This window comes from Chiroxiphia lanceolata, chromosome 5, assembly GCF_009829145.1.
Source record: "Chiroxiphia lanceolata isolate bChiLan1 chromosome 5, bChiLan1.pri, whole genome shotgun sequence".
Classification (NCBI taxonomy): Eukaryota; Metazoa; Chordata; class Aves; order Passeriformes; family Pipridae; genus Chiroxiphia; species Chiroxiphia lanceolata.
This window is the reverse complement of record NC_045641.1, coordinates 43,428,384-43,449,782: the sequence shown is the minus strand read 5'-3', so window position 1 is coordinate 43,449,782 and position 21,399 is coordinate 43,428,384. Positions and strand designations below refer to the sequence as shown.

The window sequence follows — 21,399 nt, the reverse complement described above, 5'->3', positions numbered from 1 at the left end:
ATCTGTTGGGAGATGAATCAAAACAAATCCTTTCATGAAATGAGTGTTTCCTGCAAAAGTGCATTATGAGCTGGGTTCTCTCTTAAAAATGTCAACTATATGTACTATGTATGGCTACACCCTGCTCTCAGAGTCTGCTATCATTTATTCTAAACTGGCATAGAAAGAGGCATTTTGATGATAAGCACTGAGTAAATTTGTCCCCCAAATTAGTACTAACACACAGACTAAAGAGAAAAAAAAAAGGCAGGTCATGCAAAAAAAACCCCAAACAAAACAAAACAAACAAAAAACCCCCCCCAAAACCCCCAAACAAAGAAAGAAACAAACAAAAAAACCCAGTGCCAGTTGGGCTGCTAAAAATATTTCCTGAAAATACTCTGGGAGTTGGAACTACTGGGAGCAGGTTGGGGAGAGTTCACTACTCACCTACACAGATTTAAGAGATGCAACACAAAGAGAAGTAAGTTATACACACCTCTCAGGAACAGCTACTTTACTAATAAGAACATAAGAAAAGAAAAGAAACAGTCTAAATAAATTCATTTAAATTTGAACACAAAAGAGACCCCTCCCAAAGTCTTGGTTATCACTACTATGGTATTTTCTGATTGTCCAATTCACAAAGATCTTCTAACAGAGATTACAGTTTCAGGATGTCAGAACAAGAATTAATCTTATCTCCAACAAAAAAGAAGATCAAAGTTTATTTCTCCATCACCTATAGCAAGTCTTCCCTAAGTGCAGCAATTAAAAATCTTGTAGCATTAGAAGCTAACTTCAGTCTTGTTTAAAAATTATTGATAGAAAAATTAAAGTTAATACCTCCTTAACAGCACTAAGTTGAATTCTTTATCTAATAAGTAAGACTCAGTAAATTAGTATGTTCCATTTTTGGCCCTGTACCATGGTGTCTTTCTTCCCTTCTATTGTTTTGCTACTGCTTATGGCTTGCTAATGAAAACTGATCTCAGTGCTGAAGTGCACGAACAAAGGTTGTGCAGTATAGTAAATTGGAAATCAGGAAGCAAAACCAGATTCATTATTCAGCTTTCTCCAAGGTCTCATCAAAGATGGAAGGTATATCTGGGACTTACCTGTACACAGATAATAGTCTCCTACATTTTTCAGTTTTCAAGACTGTAATGGGAATAAGCTTTAGTGTATTCTTGACTTCATTTTTTTAATACAAAATCCTCTACCGCAGAAAATGTTGTTTGTTTCTTTTCCACTGGGATTTAATAAATTATCCTTAATATCCTTAATGTTTTAGCTATTTTTTGTTTAATTCATATTCTTCAATTGTTAGGATGTAAAAGTAATTGAAACTTTCTTTGGCCCAAAAAATATTTTAATGTAAAAAATTAAAAAGCCTTTCTTTATCTTTTTCTTAGTGGTAACTAATCACAGTACCTTAGTACCTTCCTATATTTGCACATAAACCACTAACTTTCATGTAAAAGAGGTATCCAACTTGTATTACACAATTTTACATGTAAATATCTGTAAATAAACATAACAATAACATTTATTTTGATATATGAAATATTGGTAAATGCCACTATCTTTCTCCCTGAATCAATGTTTAGAAAGTATTGCAGGATATTATGGGTTTATCTCAGAAGAAACTGAGTCATGATTTCTTGTGACTACTAAAATCAGAACAGCAGAAGTAGAACACAAGAAGTGATGCAAGAGTTTGTTATCTATATTCAGAGACAGAAACTTGTTTATCCATTTAACCGTAGTTGCTGAAATGGAAATTTTTTGTAAGTATTTCTTAACCTTTACTGGTTACACAACTGATGCTCTTTTTCTTTCAGATTTGGATTATAGTGCATCACTGTATTTTAATGCATACATATTTTCATAGCAGACTTGACATCAATTACCAAGTAAATCTTGCTAATGGCCCAAATCAAAGTAACTTCAAAACCCCAACTTACTTCTTTTGGGTTTCTTCAGACTAGCAGGATTTAGAAGAAGAATGTAGCCCAAACCAATGAACCTGTAACACAGACAAGTATTTTTATCTGCAAGTAGAAGACAGGCTTGACATCACCAAGATAGCATGTGAAATACTGCAATCAGAAGGGTTTTACTGAATAGCACTGAGAACCTAACATGTGCCTTCAAACTATATGCTTCGGTCAAAGTACCTTTAGAATTCAGATTTATGACTAAAGGCTAGCTTTCAGTGAACGCAAAAGATATTCACACATGACATTTCCAATAAACATACAAAGCTCCTGAAAACTAGGATTCTAGTTTGACAGAATTTGTTTACTTTTTGAAAGTACTTTCCAGTAAATGGGAAGATTTTGGCTTTGACTCTCCTCGTATGTTTTTGGCTACTTCACTGCTAAGAGAATCAGTAAATCTCTGAAGAAGATCTGATTAACAAGGTCATTTACAAGCTTATTCACAAGGTCAATTACCAGGTTATTACAAGATTGGTGGCCACACTGCTTCCAGCAATGCAGCTTTTCTGAACCTGCTGCGCATCCACCAAACATCCTGGCAGATTTTCCCTATCCCAGTGAGACTGCTGTGTTGACATTGTCCAAAACCAATTGAACCTTCAAAAGTTCATTTGAACAAAACACAAAGCTCTATAAACTGGTTTTTTAAAAAATGCTTTACTTAAGAATATTTGTTATTCATTTTACAGTCAAATAACTAAAATATGACTCTTACGAATAGCATAAATAATTTTCCTACGACCCTTGATATAATTAACTCTCTTTTTAAACATAAATTTTCTGAAGCAGGGGAGTAATTTTTAAACTATCTATATGCAGCTACCTCTTGTACAGTGGGAATATTTGTTAATGGAAATTACTTATTTTTATTCACTGATTTTCCTAAGTGATTCTTTCCTCATCTACCACTTCTTGTATGATAACAGTGGTCCAGTAAGAATGTTGGTGTCATGGGTTCCAGAGTATTTCACAACCTGCCTTTAGAATACATGCACAGCTTCTGTTCTCTGTGATATAAGCAGACATCACTACCATCAAGAAAGAAAAGACCAATGTACTGACATCAATAGATACAAAGCAGAGATTTCTCTGGAATTTCATTAATTTCCCCTTAGTTCCATTGTGAGTAGAAAAATTCTATCTTCTAAAATTCATTGAAGGCAAAAGTCATGACAACTTCATTCTTTGTATAAGTTTTAACCTCTTTAATGCAAGTTACATATACAAAATGGACATGGAATACAGTTCTGCTCAGAATAAAAAGGTAATTTGGACTTCATTCAGTTCACTAGCCAGTATTTCAAAGATCAGTCTACTGGAAAAGATTTTACCAAAATTTTTCACGGAGAGCAGTATCTCATACTAATTTCTTAAAACATTTGACCTTAAAACCCAAGAACTTTTATTTTAGTCATGTAAAAGTGTAAAAAGAAAGAAAACCAAGTCACATCTTCAGTGTTTGCTTCTGATCATTCAAAAGAAGCCTAGTGTTTACTCTAACAACCTGAGATCTCATAGACCTACCAGAAAAATGTTCTGCTATGAAATCAGAAGTGTTGACCTCTACAAATCCAAAGTAAAAGCTGAATCTTCGGTAAGGTCAAATAAACATAGTGATTATAAAGGTCCTTTGAAGAGTTTAACATTTTGCATACTGTTCTGAAATATGTACTACTAGCAGCACTAATTATGAACAGGCTAACTGTAACAAATTATGAACCAACACATTTTCAGCAGTCATCATTCAGGTCTCTTTGGAAAGTATTCCTCAGATGCTCAGTCTATTGGAAGGTTTCATTTCTGAGATGTACCTTTGCATATACAGGAAACTATTTATAATATTATTAAAGGTTTTACAAATATTCTTCATTTTATATATTGCTGTCAGCAAAGATCACACACGCTAAAGCATAGGTCTACAGAATTTGTGATTAGTGTCATCGAAATTATATTCCCTTTCCTTATCTTACACCCTTATTTTCTATATTATAAATACAAATGTTTTTAAAATTTCATGAAAAATTTAATCTTTGATCAGGATTTTATTTCAAAGTTAAATGAATTCATTGCTGACTGTAACTCTCAAGTATCTGCACTGTCAGATTGTTATAAAACCACATGAACTTCTCAGTGGTTTTATAACATGGGGATAATGTGTTTTTTCTTTTGTATAACTCATTAGAGATTAAAAAGTCCAAACAAACACTATGATTTAACAGCAGAACAGTTTCTATGTATTTGAGAGTTATGAAAGAGGAGATTTAACCCCAGGACCTCCTCTCCTTTCAAGTCGTCCTTCTCTAGATCCCACACAATTTCCTTCCTCATCTGATTTCACTTATCTCTCTGATATGCTTACACAAGTTACTTGAAAATATATGTGAAAAACTGTATCATTAAAGGAGTTCTTCTATTTGGATAGTATCGTTTCCAACCATAATTACTCAAGAGGAATAAAATAACTGAAGTGTAAGTAGAATCACAATTTCCATATTAATATTTTCAATTTGTTTACATAGTAAAAAATGAGGTATCTGTGATAATAGTTGTGATCATGACTTAAGAAATCTTTTTTGGAAATAGTATTTGAATAGGGAATACAGTGAAAACTCTACATTCATTATACAAAATTCCACTTAATCAAAGTAATCTCTTGCACAATACTTATCTACTGAAATATTAAGATATTTTTTATTGTTTACTTACTAATTTGAGTAACATGGCAGGCTGAGAAATACCGTAATCAATACTGTTACATGGCTCTCATTGTCTTATTGTGAGAAAAAGGCAGGCTATGAATCTGTAATGCATTATTTGATTGGAAACTGCCACCTTCAGCACAGTGTTAGATTCCTTTCATTTACTGTGGAATAAAAATATGGGTACAATCAATTATTAGGGTGCAGCTAGTACACTACAAAACAGTATCTTCCATCATGCTTAATTTCCTACTTTAGTCATACAATAGCTTATCATTGTGGACAGCACAAAACTTTCTGAAAATTTCAAACCCCCACAGGATCTGATCCAATGTGCTTTTTGCTTTAAAAGAAAACGATGCAGAAAAGAAAGAAAATTATAATCTAATAGCGCTGTGAAAAATAACATACACAGGCACAGACTCTTATAAGAAACTCATTAAAATATATGAATAACAATGTGGTAATACAGCCAGAAAACTTTTACACATGTATACATTATATAACATACACATATTTGTCAAGTAGACAAAATTATATACTAATATGTAATATGTATGTGCATATAAATATTGCATATACATATATAATACATAGGTATACACCTATATGTATAATTTCCCCTCATCTTTACCCCTCTAAGGTTTTTTTCATTATACTCCTTTTGAATTACACTCCACTATTTTGGGAGTGAAAATGACCCAATAGATTTGTAAGAGTTGCTTTTGCCTGATACTTACTTGCCCTATCATTATTATCCTTGTATTACCTTTTTTTCATTGTCACTAATCTTAATGAATTATTTTCAATTACTTTGGCTGCCCATATCCAAGCCATCTCACTATCCCATGCTTTGCTATAATTATAGAAGAATGCATGATCTTTTTCATAGGTCTGATAAATTTTTATTGGATTGTTTGAGTGTGTGTGTCTTCTACACGAAGAGAGAACTTACAAGCATTTATTTGAACATTTTCCCCTAAAAGAAAATTAAAACAAAACAGCTTTCTTTGCCAGATTCATATTACAGAACAAAGAAACAAAAAAACCCCTACTCTGCAATACAAGTGACTAGCCTCCTCTATCCCACACTTGGGATGAATTTAATCAAGATTCTTTTCTTGTATGAGACGTATCTGGGGTTTGAGTTCAAAACAGACTAATTAAGCACTTAGCTGTTGTAGGTCAGAACTCTGAGATATTTAAAAAGCAAATCCTTATAGTCATCTGTTAGATTGCTTAAAAATGTCTTTTTTTTGTCTTTACAAAATAAAGCATTCTAGACAGAAAAAAAAGTTCCACTCAAGCTCTTCTCTGTGAATATAGGAGAAAATTAAATAAAAACAACAAAACTGTCATTTTCAATAAAGATGAGATAAAGCAGCATAAAAGATGATTCACGTTCTCAGATGTAATGTGAATAGGTCCAGTGTCAGGGGAATTCCCCTGACTCCTAACAGCCTGTGTCCTCATGAAGATCTAAACTAAATCCCTATTGCTCTTAATGGAATATTCTCAGGCAGAGAGTATGAGAAGCATGCTTTAAAATGTAGCCCCTGTGCAGACTTGAGGGCAGTCTCAAATCAAGAACCTAGTTTTAAACCCAAAACTTCTGCATACAAAGCAGATATAGTTGATATAGCTGACACAGCTGATTGCTAGAAACACAAAAACCAAACAAAAAAACCAAACTAACAACAACAACAAAAAAATAAAATCCCAAACCCCCTAAACCACAATAAAATTAAATGTCTTTTTCTTGATTTACATTTTGTGCAAAGCTATATCTTCCCAATGCATTTTAAGAATGTCAAAGGGAGTAAGTCTCCATAGAAACACAAGTTGAAGTGTTTCCATCTCCTGAAGGCTGAGAACTGACCACTTCGGTGCTTTAATGGCTTTGGGAACACACATACATACCCCATAAGATCTTGACAAGCAGAAGCTTAGAGTGCTGTTGAAGTGAGTCCAGTGTGCACAAGGAAGGCCTCAGCATGATATGACAGCTGAGCAGGGTTACTGAGGACCTGCACTTCATCCTTGCATCCTTCATGTGGCAGTCAAACATTTAAGAAGCTCATGGGTCTAGCACATGAATTTACAGAACTGTTCAGAAACAGGTGAAACCATACATCTTCTAGGAAATAAAAGTTTTGAAGGCCACTAAGACTTTCTGGAAAGACTGCAGGGAAGAGAAGAATAAATAGCATAATCCTTAAGGAAAAAAGTGGGAAAACCTACAATATCATAGTAAACAGAAAAAAATTCTCTTGTGATTGTTAAATTAACTGTCTACATTGGCTTTGTGTAAAATAAATCTGAGGAAGAGCTATATTTACTTTTAAGAATTTGCTGAATAGAAATGGATGACAAACTGCCTGTATCCTTTTTTTTCAAATACAGACACATGAGGGTTTGGCCACAGCACAGCAAGTAGAGGCACAGGGTGTCTACCTGTCTCCAGAGGGAATCAGATAAAAGAGGTGTTTCTACACTGAGAAGGCACTGAGGGATGAATATTAGCACATGCTAAAGGTTTTGGATTAAACCTTTGCTGCTCAGGAAGAATATCTGAAATTAGGCACAGCATTTTAAGTGTACATTCTCTTTGGGATTGTCATTCCTGAGTTGTGAACTCAGACTCACCTTCACTGCTCTTTTTTTTTTTTTTTTCCAGCATGTAAAAGATGTAGCTGACATAAGTTTTGTTTAAATTGAAATTTAGCAAATTACTTCAGCAACCATTTTCCCCCATATTTCCTGAATAGCAGAATACAACAGGCTCTACTATTGCATTGTAATTCTTTATTACCTTAACTGGTTAAAATGTTTCTAGGAAAGAACTCTGTGACCTATGATTTACTTTTTGTATACATATAAAGTCAGAACTATATATAATATTAAAAATCAATAATAATAATTATCATCATCCAGTAAAAATAATACATGTTCAATTTCTTTTTAATTTACAATCAGTTTTTCATTTTGACTACTACTATTGTTATCATTATGAAGAATAAATATACTTTATTATATAAATGTTTGTAGCAAACTGGCCTACCAGGTAGAGGGCAGGAAGCAAGAGAAGAAATGGAGAAATCTGCATATTCTTCTCTGACTTCATATTACCCTCAATAATGATTCACTCCAACGTTTTGTAAGGCTTTCACTACCATCTCCAAGAGATATAATTCAGCAATCATTTGCACCTTCATACAAACAGAATTCTACTGCAAATTTTCAGTTAACTTCATGTCCTGCCCCATGAACTGCACCAGTAACTTGGCACACACAACTCTGTGGAACTTTCACATCAAAGGATTTGTCTTAACATCGAGTTGCTCTTTGAAAGGTCTTTTATTTAATCTATAATAGAAGTTTCTTGATGCGAAAGAGTAAGATGGCAAAATAATTGAGGAAGACAATAAATGAGCAAGTTTAGAAAACTTTTCACTGCTGCATTAAGTAAAATTATAACTGCTGAAAACAGGTAATTTTAACGTGATCTAATTTTGTATTGTTCTGTGCAGAAAGATTTCACATGTCAAATACATCAGTTTGCAACAGTCATTGTTGCTTTCGCAACAGTACCTTCAATTTAAACATATGCTCTGAAATAAACAGAAGATGGGATGCAAATTCCTATCATTTCATAGCTGAGAGTGTTTTAAGTAAGCACAAAATTAGAATGAACTTCCTGGATCACAAAATGTAGTTCTTTATTATTACAGGTAGCATTTCATGCATTCACTTTCAAAACTGTTCACAGTCTTAGTTTAAAATACCTTTTTTTTCCCTCCCCTCACCAGTCTCCTTTAGAGATAGTATCAAAATATATCGTTCCAGTAGACTGGGCCTTTTACCTCATTTCCAGTCTGAGTATATTTATAATTGTTTTCTCTCTTTTTGCTCTTGTACAAACATTGGCTTTTAGCCTAAATGGTAATATTTCTGCCAGTGTTTATCCTCCTACTGAATATCTTAACAAAGACATGCCCTTTTGACTTGTTTAGCCTCAGATAACAAGCTCTAGCTCTTAGCAGAAGACACTTCAGCTTTACTTATTCACTCAGCAGAGATTTCGCATAACTGTTTTAGTTTGAGTTTATTGATCTTGGACATAGGCAATCAAAATAAGCAACTATTCCAGATGAGCATCATCCGTGTCTTTATTTCTACTGGAGTTAACTTTTCAACACAGTTATCTCATTATCTGGCTAAATGAACTCACTAATTTATAATCATGCTGTTATGTAGGACAACCAGTACATTTCCACCTTATTTCTTTGCAAAATTCTAGTTTTCAACAGAACTGTTGATATCAGTAGCAGGGTTGTGATGACCCACCCTTAAGGGGAAGTGTGCATCACTTGATATTATGTATTATTGAATTTCATCCCATTTCTACTAATCCAGTAGATTTTTATACAACACCCTACCCTGTATTGACAATGCCTATATATTTATATTGTCACCAAATACAATCAGCATTTTTAGTGTATTTCTACCAGAGTCATGCCTGACATTATTAAAGAAGTTCAGTACTAAGCTATTTTAGGAACATCAGTAGTAACTACTGTGATATCAGATATTGCAGAACTGTCTGCTGCTCTTTCCCTTTTGCAAAGCTTTTATCCATCTATCAATAATTCCACCAATTCTTGTCATTTGTACTTTAACTATTAGTTTCTCCTGAGCTGAATTTTAGAAAGATGATATCAACTGTTTTCTTCATCTGTTAAATCAACTATAAAATAGCATCTCAATCTACATAGATTGAGAACGTTATGGTATTTTACTTCCACCTTTCTCTATATTTATCCTATCCTTTTAATTGTCTTAGTATATCTGTGTATAAAATCCACCTTTTGCAGAATGAGACATGGATAACAGCCATTTAATTCCATTTAATTCAAAATAAATCCATTTGAGTTTGTTGGTTTTTTGGTTTTGTTTCTGTTTTTAATGAAAAACTAGTTTTGTTTTGGTGTTTTTTGGGGTTTTTTTTGTGTGTCATTATTTTTACAGCCATAACCTCTCAAACACTCCACTGTTTATCAAAACTCATTTTAATGAATGCCATCTTCTGCAGGTTCACAGCCTATCTACCTAAAAATTGGCTGCTCAGCATACACACAAATATCCAGGTCCTACCATATCCTTAGCATTTGTCCTCTAGTCTGTACCTGCAAAGTCAAAGTTTCCCAAGCTGTCTGTCCAAAAGCATTACAGACAAAATCTTCATCTATATTTATACAACCAAAACTGGAGCTACAATAGATAATTGTTTATTCTATGTTACTCCAAACAAAACTTTTCTACTTTTTTTCTCTAATGATTTTGAAGTTAAGACTAATTTTTTATGGCATGGGTCAGACCAAAGTCAATTTCGCTTGCTGTGGAGTCTCTGACTGTTTCTACTGCCAAATGATTAGGGGAAGAGTTTAGGAATCATGCAAATAACATGGTAGTTTTTCTCTTGGTACGTCCTACCAGGTTTTGGGAATTTGCACGAGTATCTTCCTAAATCAAAAGTTGCATCATATTTCATAGATCTTCACTTTCATGAATGTCGCTATTTGGTTCTTAGGATCTTTTAACTGCAGCATCTTGCAATGAACAACAATTTAATTTTGTGCTCTGTGAAGATCTTATTTTTACCAACAAAATTTTCATCCATTTAAGTCATTCAGACTGGTACTAAGAGAAATAAAGAAATGTCATTTCCGGTTCACTGTAAATTGCATGATTCTTCCCTGGAAAATCCTTGCATAAGTAATGCATGACCTTTGTGATGTCTTTGCATTAATTTAGTTACTGTTATCCTTCTCTGTACCTTTTTCAATTCAAACATGTATGCCTGGACTTAGCCCCCGTGGCATCTGTCATGGTAAAATGTCTCACCCTGGCTCTGCTGAAGTAGTTGGCCAGCAGTCCTCTTCACACTGGGACATGGCTGCTGAAGAGTCTGAAGCAGGCAATATGTCAAAGGGGTGATGTGCCTCTGAATAGTATGATCATCTGCAAATGGGAATGCTGAGAACAATTATTTTCTTGCATCTAGTTAGAATTTTCCCTGCTGCAGCTTGTGTCTATTATCTTTAGCATTATTTGCTTTTGTGCAAATACCTCCATAGAGTTGAAGATGGCAGTCCCTATAACCTTGTCTCTTCAGGCAAAACAGAATGAGCTGCTTCAGCCCCTCTTCACACTTCATATGCTACAGCCCCCAAACACCTTGGGTACACCACGGAACTCCTTTTAAGAGTGACCACACCAAATGAAACCATACTCTATGTCTATGTAACCCACTTTCAGACACTGAAGGTGAATGCTTAGAAAAAGTGAAAAGCCAGTTGAAGTGACACTGATCCAGTGTATACTCAAGCACACAGTACTCTGTGGAATAAACACGTCTTGACACACTGATTGTACCTTTGTACCCAAAAGTCTTGGATTTATGGTTTTTATTCCTCTTAACGCTTTCCAGTCATGTTGTTCCTGCAATACTCCAAACATGGTCTTCACAGCACTTTAACTACTTGGTGCAATTCTATGTACAGGTGCTTCAGGATTTATGCATAGTCACGCTGAATTAAAATTAAAAATTTGTGATTATGAGATTTGACAGTAACATTTAAAAGCAAATTACTAATTTTCCTTTAATTATGCAGTTGTAGATAAGCAATAAATCCTTAAGAAAAAAGTCACAGGCCTGGAGAACTGTTAACAAGCAATATCATGAAGATTGTCGTATTTCAGTAGAATTAAGAAGTTTTCTAAGACACTAGATGCTTTATTGCTAGTTCCAAACATACAATGAAAATGCCACTTTTATTTATTTCCTAGTTTAGATCATCACATTCTTCCATGATGACAAATTTCTCAGGCCAGAGGCCACATCTTCCAGTGGTGTTATCGAAAGTATTGCAATTTATCCTGTCACATATAGAACAGGGGTTGGATTGCTGCTTAAGATTTATAGTTAATGGTCTAAGCTGTACCAAAGCTGCTACTAGACTATGAGGATGACATTCTGTAAATTGCTGAATGGAGGACAGAAACAACGGTGGCTAATTTCATCCTTCATCCTTCATCATTGATATAAACATGATCTGGAAATCTTGTTCTAGTTTAGCCTGTTGACTGAACGCTCTGCTTCTCTTTTTAACAAGAGAGTTACCAAGAGGTCAAGTAAAAAGATAACAGCCTTCACCTCTGAAGTGATAATGAACAGCAGATGAACAACAGCTGCTGTCCCTGGAAGCAGAAACTCCTACCTTTTCAACATCCTGCCAGATCATGAGCAATAAACAAATCCAGTGTTAGGACACAACAGCAAAATTACCTGAACTTGGTCATCAGTGCTTGTATGAATTTTTCTGCATTGCTGTTCCAAATAACAATAGTTTTGAATAATAAACAACAATGAGCACTTTTCATAGTGAATGTTGAAATAATTGTGTTCCGGTTCTTTAGCAAAGTCTTACATTTGCAATTTATATACTTATATACTTTATTCATACGTATTTTAATCAAAAGCAAAGAGCAGAACACTGAAGATGCTTATTAGTTATATATAAATACTTTAAAACCTTCAGCTAGCTCCTCTTTTCACCCTTCTGTCCTGGAACACTTGCAGTGTAAGAAAGTATCACTGCCACAGAAACAAAAAAAGAGAACAAAGAAAAGACAACCTAAAGATATTAAAAAAATACAGAGACTGTGCTACTGAAATTCAATCTCACCTTCATTCCCTTTATATAATTTTATTTAGTGCTGAACAAGAAACAGTATAATAGTAAAAACAACCATGTAGCATGGTTTTTAGACTCTCAAGTGCTTTATTTCCTCATCAGCTAGAAGGTTTAGGACATCCAGATATGAAACAGCCTAAGATAACAGTGTATTTGTTATTTTGTTATTAACTTTTTAAAACAAAACCGCCTAGATGTCTTCTTGCATTTCAGTTGCTTTCTGTTTTATATATTTTTTTCTTTTTCTACAGTCACTGTGTGTATTGTGTTTGTAAGCTCAAGGATTATCTGTCAAGTTTGTACTCAGAATTTTTGAAAAACCTGTTATTTAGGGGAAAAGTCTTACAGTCAACAAAAAAAATCAAAAGATAAAAGGAAGTCAATGGAAAGAGGGTTCCTTTTTATCACAAGCGAAAACAGTGCAGATAATTAGAAAATCTTTGAAAAATTCTTTTGCAGCATTTTAATTTCTGAATCTTTATAATTTCAGTGGTGCTTTTATCATTGTGCAATACACACATTTTTTATTCCAATCTATATTTTTCATGTATGTTGACCAGAAGGAAAAAACTCCTAAAACTTAATTATGCTTCTTATTTTTGCTTTTCATGAATATTCTAGCCAATTAGCTGTTTTGCACTATCTATTAAAACATCTGAAGGATTACCCCTGGAAAGATAAATTTAAACCTAAATATTTGTACTAAAACTTTGATTATATTCACCCAAGTAAGGGGCAGAAACACAGTGTGACTTATACAAATAATACTTGGCATTGCAGATCATACTGTAACTTCATGGAAACCCTCTCATATAAATACATCTAAAGAAATACTACAGATTTCAGCTTATGTTTTTGCACAGTATTTGCATTTCATGAGATTTAAGCTTTCACATACCTTTCCATTGTCTTTTATGTATTTGTTTGTAGCTATTTATTATGTTTGGAGTTGAAGAAAGCCTAGCATTCCAGATCTGTTTAAAATTTACTCAAGAGGGCAGGAAGGGTATTCAGAAGCTCTCTTTGAACTTCTTTTATCAACACAGAAAGTACTATATCTTGCAAACTGACATAATCATCCACAATGACATATTTTTGTAGATGAAATGAGCAGTCCACCCAAACAAACAAGCAAGCCTTGATTATTCACCCTGAGGCTGAGAAGTGATAACAACTAATTCCCTACTCTGCAAGCACCAGCTGTCAGAATCTCATCTGAGTTCTTGGTACTGGGCAGTCAGTGCTGTAGACTGATGCTCACGTACAACAGAAGTGCAGGACTGGGTTAAAAATTGTAAAGTGAATGCATGTTCAAGACGGTATTTTAAAAATCAAGATTTATGACTTCTACTTTTGGTAAGACATCCTGTAATTGTTGTACTTTCCTCCTCCACCTACTCTCATTGTGCGCAGATGAATACACATATAATTAAAAATACCTTGCTGTGTCTATTTAAAAACGCAATACCTTGATAATTACATGTAAGGAACAAACATACATGCTAAATAGGTGTAGGATATCTGAACAGCGTGCTTTATTGCAGTGCTCACTTCTGCTCTATATGGAGTCCTTCAAGGTTTCACATTCCCAACACTTACCGTGTAGAAAAGACAAAGAATTCATAGACTCATATAAAGCTTTTGAGTTGTACCACCCTCCAAAACTATATCAAATACACTGATTTGCCTACCAGAAACTATAATTTTGCCAAGTATATATGCATTTTTCCACAATGCCAAGGTCTAGTCTGGCATGCAAAGCCCCACCAATCCCAAGTGTTTCAATTTTTCTCTGTTTCTGTCAACATCTGCAGAAGGCTGAGTTCAACCAAGTAAGCATGTAACCTCTAAACTCGCTGTAAAGAAAGTCAGTGCTTCTGCATGAATGTTTAGCAAAAGACATTTACAGTTCTGTAAGCACTGGTGAGAACACAAGCTGAACAGGGACCTTTTCCTCACTTTTATTGTATCTTTCTTATACTGGTAAAGATGTAGCAGCTAACAGTTGTTTGCATTATGCTGGAGTAATAACATTATATTAATATTTTATTTTAAACAGAACTCCTTAGTTCAGAGTAAATGGTATCCATAAAGTCCAATTCTCTTTCCAGCAGTCTTTTAAAGTATGACTGCCAGGGAAGGTTAAATGTGTTTTTCCAGGATGATTTCATAGGCCAAGAAAGTTATATAGCTTTTTATGTCATTCATGTACCAGGATAATTATGCAGAAAGTTCTGTGATTTTTTTCTCTTTTTTTTTTTCCAGTTTTGGTTTGGTTTTCTTACTCTTGTTTTTTGTGAGTTGATATGCGTATGACTTCTTCTTGCTTTTCACAAGACACATATAATGCACACGCAGAATCACTAATTTGTAGACAGGCACTAGACCGCAGAGAGCAGTTTTTTTCTAAGAATATTAGCTGCATTACCACTTACTCAATGCTATAAAAATAATGTCATATCCATCTAGGATTATTTAAAAAAAGAAGCATTATAATGGATGTAACATAGTAAGCTATGTTATTTTGAATTCGAGCAGGAATATCTTACCTTTTCGTAAACTAGGTTGGAGGTTTGTGGGACAGGTTCTTCTTGCTCAGTTGGAACACTACACAGAATGTTACATTTTTGAAGGGAGAGGAAATGAGGTGAAGGATGGGTGGAAGGTGTTTTCCAGCCTTTCCATTCTCAAGCTTTCTGTCTAAGCAAAGCAGGATTCCTAGGCTGAAAGTCAAAGCATAGTTTTGGTTACACAGCAGCAGCTGAAGCAGTACTTTACAGGAGTAGCAGGTTCTGCTGTACTTCCAGACATTCTGCCAGACAGAGGAGGATTCGAGAACTTTCAAGAAAAAGCCCAGCCATGTACGCTTAGTCAAACTGGGACCCTTCCTGGAGCTCTTGTGCAACCCAAAGTTTGCAAGAGCCTGGGGCGGGCTGCTAACTTCCCAGAATTGTTTTAATCTTCATTGAGTCTTTCCAAAAGAAACTTCAGGAAGGAACAGATGCCTGCATGTTCAGCACAAAGTTCCATACCCTGGAAGAAGGTATGTGAGCAGCTTTAAGTCTACAAAGCACAGCTAGGTCTTGCAAAAACCTCATCTGACAAGAGAGGTAGATGGCTGAATGACTGGGCCTGAAGAGCTGCTCTCAGTGCCCCTTGGTCTTGGATTGACCAACAGCTGCAAGGAAAGAAAAGCTGCTGAGATGTTCCGATGGACAACCTACACGCATAGTGCCAAAATGTTTCAGGAGCTTTTGCTTTGTGAGTGCTTACTCCTCTTTCAGCAAACTGACTTCTCTCACAGGTCACTGCTTTGCTTTGAAATCCCATTAAACATGAGGTTGCATATCCCCCAAGCCTATGGTTCAGCCAGCTGTGCTAAATGAAGGTTAAGTTACACACCTTACTGTTGTCTGCAATTTAAACACATTTAGGGGGGACTCAGAAACAATACTGTTGTAACTCCCAGAAAACAAAGAACATGTGCATCTGTTGCATCCCACGGGCACAGAACAAACCTGTGCCCCCTTGAGTGGGATCTTCCAAACTTGTCTGCTTCCTGCCAGAGCCAGTGGGGAATGACAAGCTGGAAGAGAAGTCTCTGTAGGTTTTACAGCTATGCAGGTATTATTTCCCAGGCTGAAGCCAAGACCCACTTACCTAAGATTTTAACATGTAATTTTCCTTATAAATATACAGAAATTACTGTTAGGTTCCAAGAATAAGGTGCAGTTCAGCAAGTCTCCGCAGCTGAGCATAAATCTAAAACTTTCTACTTCTTTCAGCTAAAGGCTCTGGCAGCACAGGTGTTGCCTATTTTCTTTATATGAAACTCTCCATTCACAGCAATCTTCCTCTATGCCTGCTCCTAGCTTGACTTTATCTCTTCCAGCATTGCCTAATCAAGGTACAAACTGCACTGCACAATGCAACGAATTTTCTGTCCCACTTAATCCTTTGACTCCAATCTCCAACACTTTGTACATGCCTTTTTGTAGGAAAATATTTCCCAGTCTTCACAAGACAAGACTACTTCACTGGCAGCTGATAAAAAACAATAGACAATTAAAAAAAAGAGATCTGACCAATCATGTTTTTAACCAGTTGTAATGCAAAGGATAATATTTTGAAAATAAAGAATACTTGCAATACTTAGAATATTAAGTCCTAGGATGTTTCACGGGGAAAAGAGACAAAAAAAATTTTACACTCAAAGGTTAACCTATACTTGCATGCTGTCCTTCTGCAATTGCACTACCTGTAAGTATTAAAGTGTCCCAAATATATGCATGCATATCAAATTAATCCATATGTTTATACGAGTTTCTCTCTCTTTATGCATATACTCACCTGCAAAAGATCCAAAATCTAATCTGACAAATGCATGAGTCTGTACTGAAATTGCATGCACAAACGTGTGTAACACCTAAAATGCTTAGTGCAGCTGTACAGGTAAGTTTGAATAATTTTGTGTATGTATGCAAAGATGATAGAAGACATCTTTTCAGGTTTTTTCAGCAACTACAGCAATTGCATTTTATGGTAAGAGGGGTACAAGTTTTTTAGTATGCCTGTCCCACTCTCAGAAATTTCTAATTCTTGCGTATAAGTGAAACTGCGAGTTCTGAAAAGGGATGACATTTATAGTGTTCTTGCACATGATGATGGCAGGGAGGGGAGAAAGGACAAGTTGAACTGGAAGGGGAGAAACACCTGTTGATTATTCTGTTTTACCTGCAAGCAGACAAAAATTAATCTATTCTCTCTTTGATAATTTTCCTATGCACGAATGCTATTTTGACTATTTTTCACAAGTTATGCCACTTCCATTTACTGAACAGTTTTTCTCATGACAGCTTAATTTTAAAATGGCTGACACATCCTAACAGGCTAAATACAACTGAGCACATTGATGTTAGCAAAATTACTTGTTTTTACTAAAATTTCTCTAACAGAGACAAAGGGGAAATAATACCTGGTAACAGACTGAAAGACATCCAGCATCCTTCCATTTACATTCACCTGGTGATTTTAGGTAAACCTGACGGCACTTCTTAGTGTCAATAAATCTAACAGTTCTGGCTAGTCCCTAGAGAGCCACTTGGATGGTCAAGATGAGAACAGCATGACAGAGGCTCAGATGCAGAAATCAAGAATGTGTCTTTCCTCCCCCCTTCGATTCACAGACCGAATAAAAATGGTGTGACAGTAGGATTCTAGGAGCTCTTAATATAGAAGAGGGAAGAATCCTGACCTCCTCTATCAGCAAGTACCTTTTCATACTACTTAGTTCCTGCCATTTTCAAATGAACATTCCTTCATATTGTGCAGAACAATGACTAATCCTTTTGCAAAACAAAGGTTTGCAGGAAGACTTAATATGCAAGTTAAAGTTTCTATAAAGGTCAACATAGCAGCTATTTTAGTTACAAGTATTTGAGTTATTCACAGACAAGTGATTTTCAAGGTGTGGTCAATAGATTCCTGTGAGCACTTCACTACAAGTAGCACGTCAGTTTTTTGTAGGGTGAATAGTTGCACACCGTGCACTTGTTCCTGTCAGCTGCTTGTAAATCATGTTTTGTAAAACCCGCTTTTTTCCCCCCGGTTATTACCATGCAAGCAATTGTTGTGCTAACATTATGAATGATACATAACAAAGAAAAAGTCCATGCAAGGAAGGCCTTTAACCATTTCAGATCCCTCCCACAGAAATAATTATTACATCTTACAGCTGGATTACTGCTTGAAGCAGAAAACTGAGCAGGTATGCAAAGGATTAAGTTCTAGGAGTAGAGTTGTTAAGGAATACTTCCACATTGTGAAATAAGACGAAACATAAAGTTAGATTTAATGATTAATGAAACTACTAATGAACCCAGCTCTTACACTTCTTTTCTTTTTTTCTTTCTCAGAATTAAGGAAAACATTGGGTTTAGGTAATCGGTAGTATATTTGAAAAAAAATATATGCACTGCAAAAGAATAAAAGCAACACTGAAACTGTAAAGATATTAATTTCATATAAGAAATTAAAATGATGCATTAGTGAAAAAGTGTAAATGGAAATATTTTAGTAGTCAAAATAAATATTTAATAAAAACCACACACCCAAGACAAAGTATCAAAACAACAGAACTCAGTATTTGAAAGGACACCACCTACATTGCCTTGTGTTAAACATTGCTAAGTTCAGTTGGCTTAATTTTTATCACACTTCCTTCAGCAATCATTGCTTAGATTAGTGTTGTAAAAAGTCATGAGAATAGAAATACTGTTCCAATGGCAGAAATAGTAAAACCAGATAAAACAAGGAAGAATTTACTACACTAAGGAGTCAATCCACAGCCATTGATACAAAGTCAACAAGAACTACTGCATAGCATACCGGTTACTGTACCAAAGTGCATTTATCAGAATTCAATGAACTGGGGAAAAAGTGACAAACCCATCCTTTTTAGTATAATTTTACATGATTGACAGTTGAAGAAAAAAACCACATTTCTTTCAAATGAAAAAGCTTAGTCTAAAGATGTTAAGAGCACCATAAGATTTCTTATCAGGTAAAAGATTAAAAACCATTAGCATTGTAAGTAAAGAACATCTAAAAAGTTATATCATTCCATATTTAGAATGCAACTGAAAGTTTTAGTGTGTTGTTGCATCTTCCTATACTACAGTCAGTGGCATTTTGATGACTTTTTGTTAAGTTCTGGAAACAAATAACACAAAGAAAAACAGTTTTTCTTGTGTAACAGAGGTCTAGAAAAATTTCAACTGATGATGTGTAAACCAAAATGTAGATAATGTTAGTACAAAGAGATCTGTATGGGGGAAAGAAGCAGTGTCTGGCTTATCCTGTTAATTCTCCATTCAGCTCTTCCACCGATTCTTTGAAAGTAGCATTACTTAATATCCCTGACTACCAATGATTTTTATGAGTGCTATTTCCTCACTTTTAGGGTTCTGCATCGAAGATTATTCTCAACCTTTTATCCTTCGATTCCCACCCATCCCTCCATCATATTTAAAAGTTGCAGTTTTCTCACATAGAGCATTGTAATGTCTTTTGCTGCTTGATAACTGATATGCAATCAACATTATTTCTATTTTCAAAGCACTGAGAACACTTTCCAATTGGCTTACAAATTAAACAATAATTAAAAATAGTATTCTCCCCTTATTCTTTTGTGACATGATAAAGTCTATTCACCATTTAATATACGTTCAATCTCTTCGAGTCTTTTCAAAGCAGCGACTCTCTTTTTCTCAATGTCTTTGATGTCCTTTGTAGATTTTTTGGGAGTCTCTTTGTCCACACTGTTTTTCTCTGTTAGTTTCTTATTTTTTGAGTGTTCTTTATTGTTATCAACTGTTGATTGGGTGGTTGTCTTCTCATTTTTTACTTCTTTCAAATTCTGAAATGAATTTTTTTTTTCTTCTGCAGCTGCAGTTCCCTCTGATGGAAGCGATGACTGTTCCATAGCACTGAGCGATGCAATTTTACTTCTAACTATGTTTAGATGACGCTGAATATATTCTTCATGAGGTGCCAGTGCTAGTGTTTCAACCAGACATTTTTCTGCCTTTATTAAGTCTCGTTCTTCAAAATAAACCACACAAAGATTATGCTTTCCTTGTACATTGTTGGGATCCAATTCCAAAATTTTTTCAAAACACATTTTTGCTCCAACGATATCCTTCTTTTGGTTCATAAGGATATCTCCTTTCAAAATCAGACCTTTGGTATGATCAGGGTAGTATCTCAGTAGGTCTTCCAAGACGGGCAGAGCCATCAATTCTTTTGCTGTCTGAGAATAAAGCAGTGCCAAATTGAACAAAGCACTTCGGAAGTTTGGCTGTAACCTTATGGCTTTCTTCATCCATGCCTCCGCTTCCATATCTTTTTTATCATCCATTGCCAGCATACCCAAATTGAAGTATCCATTTGCATCCTGGGGTTCTTCTTTCACATAATGTAACAGTCTTTGTTTAGCTTCAGGTCTAAGCCGAGCATCACCTAAATGATGGAAAAAACATTTAATTCTACATTTATTCTGAAGGATTTTTAGACCAGGCCTGTGAAAGGCTAATCTTTATACAACATAAAATGCAGCTGTAAAAGGGAAAGGGTTTAAAATGCTATTTTTTATCATTGTTGTGTAACAGCAAAAATAAATGACATCTACCTTCTTTACAGAATGAAACTATGTACAGTTGATTTGTAGCCAAAGTCAGTGTCATTACTCTATTAGCTGTTGAATAGTAGGTAGGTTTGGTATAACAGACACAAAAGGTGTCTCTATAAGTTTAGGAAAAGTTATTTTCATGCAGAGTTTAGCAAATGGAATGCAGAGCAGATGTCAGTTCTGACAAACCAGCTCTTACAGAGCCAAACTTTGAGAAGAAGATCTAATTTTATGAAAGACAGACTGAAAAAATTTAGACAGAGATCACATAGGGTGACTTCTAATGTAACCAGGCTAAAATACCTTCTAAACCCAAAACAATAAAATCTGTAAATCCCATATTTTAATTTGCATCAAAGTTTGAAAAAGACACAGTAAAACAATTTTATCTGGATATACCAGGATTGGCTAGATGAGCTTGTGGCCTGCACTATTTTACTGAATAAGCCAGTGAACATATTTTAGTAAAGAATTTCAGTCCCAAACTTACTGAAGGATTGGGAGCTGCTTTCAACTGCCCTCTTTCAACCTCCTGAAAGTGTTGCACCTTTCAGTATGAAAAACTGAATACTAGATCGTTAATGCTTCTGCTTGTTTGAAGCAACCTGTGCTTCTACAGACAGGGAACAATGCATGTCTTCAACTTACAATGTGCGAAGAGATGAAAAATTATCAATTGGCCTCTGTTTCTTAGAGGGAAAACAAATTTTACCAGTTCACTTGCCAAATACTCTTTGCAACAGCCTTAATTCACCAAAGGCTCACACTTACCC

General features: G+C 35.0%; 1 protein-coding gene across 5 annotated transcripts in view; it reads right to left on the bottom strand.

The window, feature by feature from the left end:
- Positions 1–429: 429 nt before the first annotated feature.
- The window catches only part of TMTC3 (transmembrane O-mannosyltransferase targeting cadherins 3), a 48,059-nt gene continuing 27,089 nt past the window's right edge, over positions 430–21,399 (bottom strand). For 3 of the 5 annotated variants that reach the window (XM_032687991.1, XM_032687994.1, XM_032687993.1), the window contains exon 15: positions 16,512–20,457. In XM_032687991.1, the coding sequence (XP_032543882.1) occupies positions 19,643–20,457 (815 nt within the window). In that variant the 3' untranslated portion in view covers positions 16,512–19,642. Of the gene's footprint in view, positions 500–1,946; positions 2,009–12,043; positions 15,162–16,511; positions 20,458–21,399 lie in introns of those variants that run through there. The other 2 variants (XR_004357103.1, XM_032687995.1) reach the window with 2 other exon arrangements.